The sequence below is a fragment of the Ciona intestinalis genome, unplaced genomic scaffold, assembly GCF_000224145.3.
Source record: "Ciona intestinalis unplaced genomic scaffold, KH HT000461.1, whole genome shotgun sequence".
NCBI classification, from domain to species: Eukaryota; Metazoa; Chordata; class Ascidiacea; order Phlebobranchia; family Cionidae; genus Ciona; species Ciona intestinalis.
Window position 1 is genome coordinate 5543 of NW_004190782.1, and position 2600 is coordinate 8142.

General features: G+C 42.2%; 1 protein-coding gene across 1 annotated transcript; it reads right to left on the minus strand.

Annotated features, from left to right (window-relative positions):
• Positions 1-181: 181 nt before the first annotated feature.
• Positions 182-904, minus strand: LOC101242810 (uncharacterized protein K02A2.6-like). Its single transcript, XM_004227368.1, has one exon. The coding sequence runs from the start codon at positions 902-904 to the stop codon at positions 182-184; it is 723 nt and encodes a 240-aa protein (XP_004227416.1).
• Between the last annotated feature and the right edge of the window lie 1696 nt (positions 905-2600).

Genomic DNA, 2600 nt, shown 5'->3' on the forward strand with positions numbered 1-2600 from the left:
CATAACGTATAAATAACTGGTTTGTACCTCGGGATCTGTCTTGCCGTTGGTCCACATTTCTTTGAGTACATGCATGGGCTCCTCGTACCGTCCTCCCATACATCAGTTCAAAAGGCGAGAAACCCGTGGATTCCTGTCTCACCTCTCGATAAGCAAATAGAAGCGGGTTTATATACCGATGTCATTGAGCTGGTTGGTCGCTGCAGAGCCTCCTTAACATACGCTTTAGCGTCCCATTGAAACGTTCAACAAGACCATTGCACATCGGATGATAAGGCGTTGTTGATAAGTGACGTATCCGTAGTGGCCTTTCGACTTCTTGCATACACTCCGATATAAACTGTGTGCCCATATCACTCAATACTTCTTCAGGTATGCCAAGCCGACTGTACATATCAACCATGGCCTCAGCTACTTCTTCCGTACTGATTCCTTTTAATGGCACTGCCTCAGGATATCTCGTTGCGTAATCCACAAGCGTCAATATGTAGCGATGCCCTCTTCCACTTGCCGGTAAAATTGGGCCAATTAAATCTACAGCTACCTTTTTAAAGGGGACGTCGACCAAGGGCATGCGCTCCAGGGGCGCGATCGGTACTCTCCCCTTTTGAATGGTGCGCTGGCAGATGTCGCATGACCTGCAAAACCGGCGTATATCTCCGTTCATGCCGGGCCAATAGAAGGCTTGAAGAATCTTGTCTTTTGTCTTTTTAGTTCCCATATAGCCTCCCATCATTGATTCGTGCGCCACTTCCATTATCTTATTCCTCAACTTCCTTGGAACAACTATTTGGTTCAGAGATTTTCCATAGTTAATCTTCGGAGTCGTGAATTTTCTAACCAGTAGACCATCCTTTTCAAAGAAGCAAACTCTAGTGGTACCTTTGCCTCGTTCATCGTTCATTTCCCGGACGAGCCCCCAGTTGTCACGTTTTTACGCGTGACGGATGGATTTTTAATTGGAATTAACTATCGAAAAGTGTCTCGAAGCTGGTCCCGTTAATCACCGTAGCTAAACGTCTTTCTTATTCCTCTTACTCACAACCATACGTAACTCAGTTCACTCTTGTATATCATGTTTACTACGGACCACAACACGCTTATATACGCAACGATTTCACGACGAAAGACACAAAAAAAACAAAAGAACAGCGTGATAACTGCAGCGTCTAGATCCGTAACAGCAGGGGTGTTTGGTTTGGCTCCAGACCTTGCAGTTACGTTCCACGACTTCCGCGATACGTAATTATCGATCTATAGATACGGCAGATGACCCAGAAACTCACGCACAATACATAATATGAGGTTTAAGGAATAGCAGCCTTTTACGCATCAAAGCGTGAATTTGTGACACGCAGTAATTAAGTAATGTTAGAAGTTAATCATATGATGTTGAATTAAAAACAATGTTTCAATTACGATTAATAACAATACGGTATAAGAGTAGTGCATTTAATGCGTCCCCACAAATGCTAATAGTTTGATTCAGTCGTGAATCGTTGTGTGGATACAACACGTGCCGTCGTTTCCCGCCAAACTCCAGACAGTGTTTCCGTTATGTAAAGTGCATGAGGAAAGTAATCGTTAATTAATCGCTCATCGTGCGGTTTTAAATCTGAAAATTCAGTCTAAAAATTATAAATATATATTACGATTTGATTTCAATCAAGAGATTAAAGAAAAATGCTAGAATTGAGAATTAGGATAAGTGCGGAAAATAATCGCCCTATCAGCAGCAACAACAACAACAAAGCCAAGAACAACTGTTCGACGAAAAAGGATCTATATGACCACTACCGTGCTGACCACTACCGTGCGCAAAAACAGCACCCAGCAATAATAAAATGCTATGCCGTGGGCTCCGTAATGGCGGCAACTATGACGTCATAGACGCGGAGACAATGGTTAACAAAATTCGTTGTTTTACAATCCGTTTCCTAACTTGGTCTATACTAACTTTGGTTTCGACGTAAAGTTAGTTTGTCACGTGACTTTAGTTTTCTATCTATATGATTAGATCAGTGGTTCTTAAACTGGGGGCGTGAAACACTCGGAAGAGGTGCGCAAAAAAACTATAAAATAAAGCGGTATTACATTGATGTTCAAAAGGCTTAAATACGTCGCACGCAAAATTTAAATTAAAATAGAAAACCTTTAAGTCTGTTTTTAAACCCCTTACACATGGTAAATGATGAGGTGTCAATCCCTATTATGACGCAAATAATCGCCGTGTGAATTGCTATTATGTCGTAATTAATTCCCACGCAAAACAATCGCTATTATGATACAAGGAATCCCTACTATTTCGAAACAAACAGTCTACCTGGCTAAGAAAAACATGGTAAATATGGTAAATAACTATACGACGTAAACGTAAACCGAACGGTTATTTGATTTCACTTTTGCGTTGATCGCGATAAGGGGTTTTACGCAATAATACAGTTACAGTCAACCAAGGGGGCGCGGTTTAAAACATGTCCAATATGTCAGGTTTGGCTATGGTGGATGGTTCTAGGCTATATCCCCCCAGGCGTTTTCCCACCGGCTATTTCCCCCCCGGCTACTTCCCCGCCGTGACTATTCCCCCCCGGCTACTTCCA

Coding starts and splice junctions, on each gene's coding strand:
- LOC101242810 (XM_004227368.1), bottom strand. CDS start 904: ATGAACGATGAACGAGGCAAAGGTACCACTAGAGTTTGCTTCTTTGAA.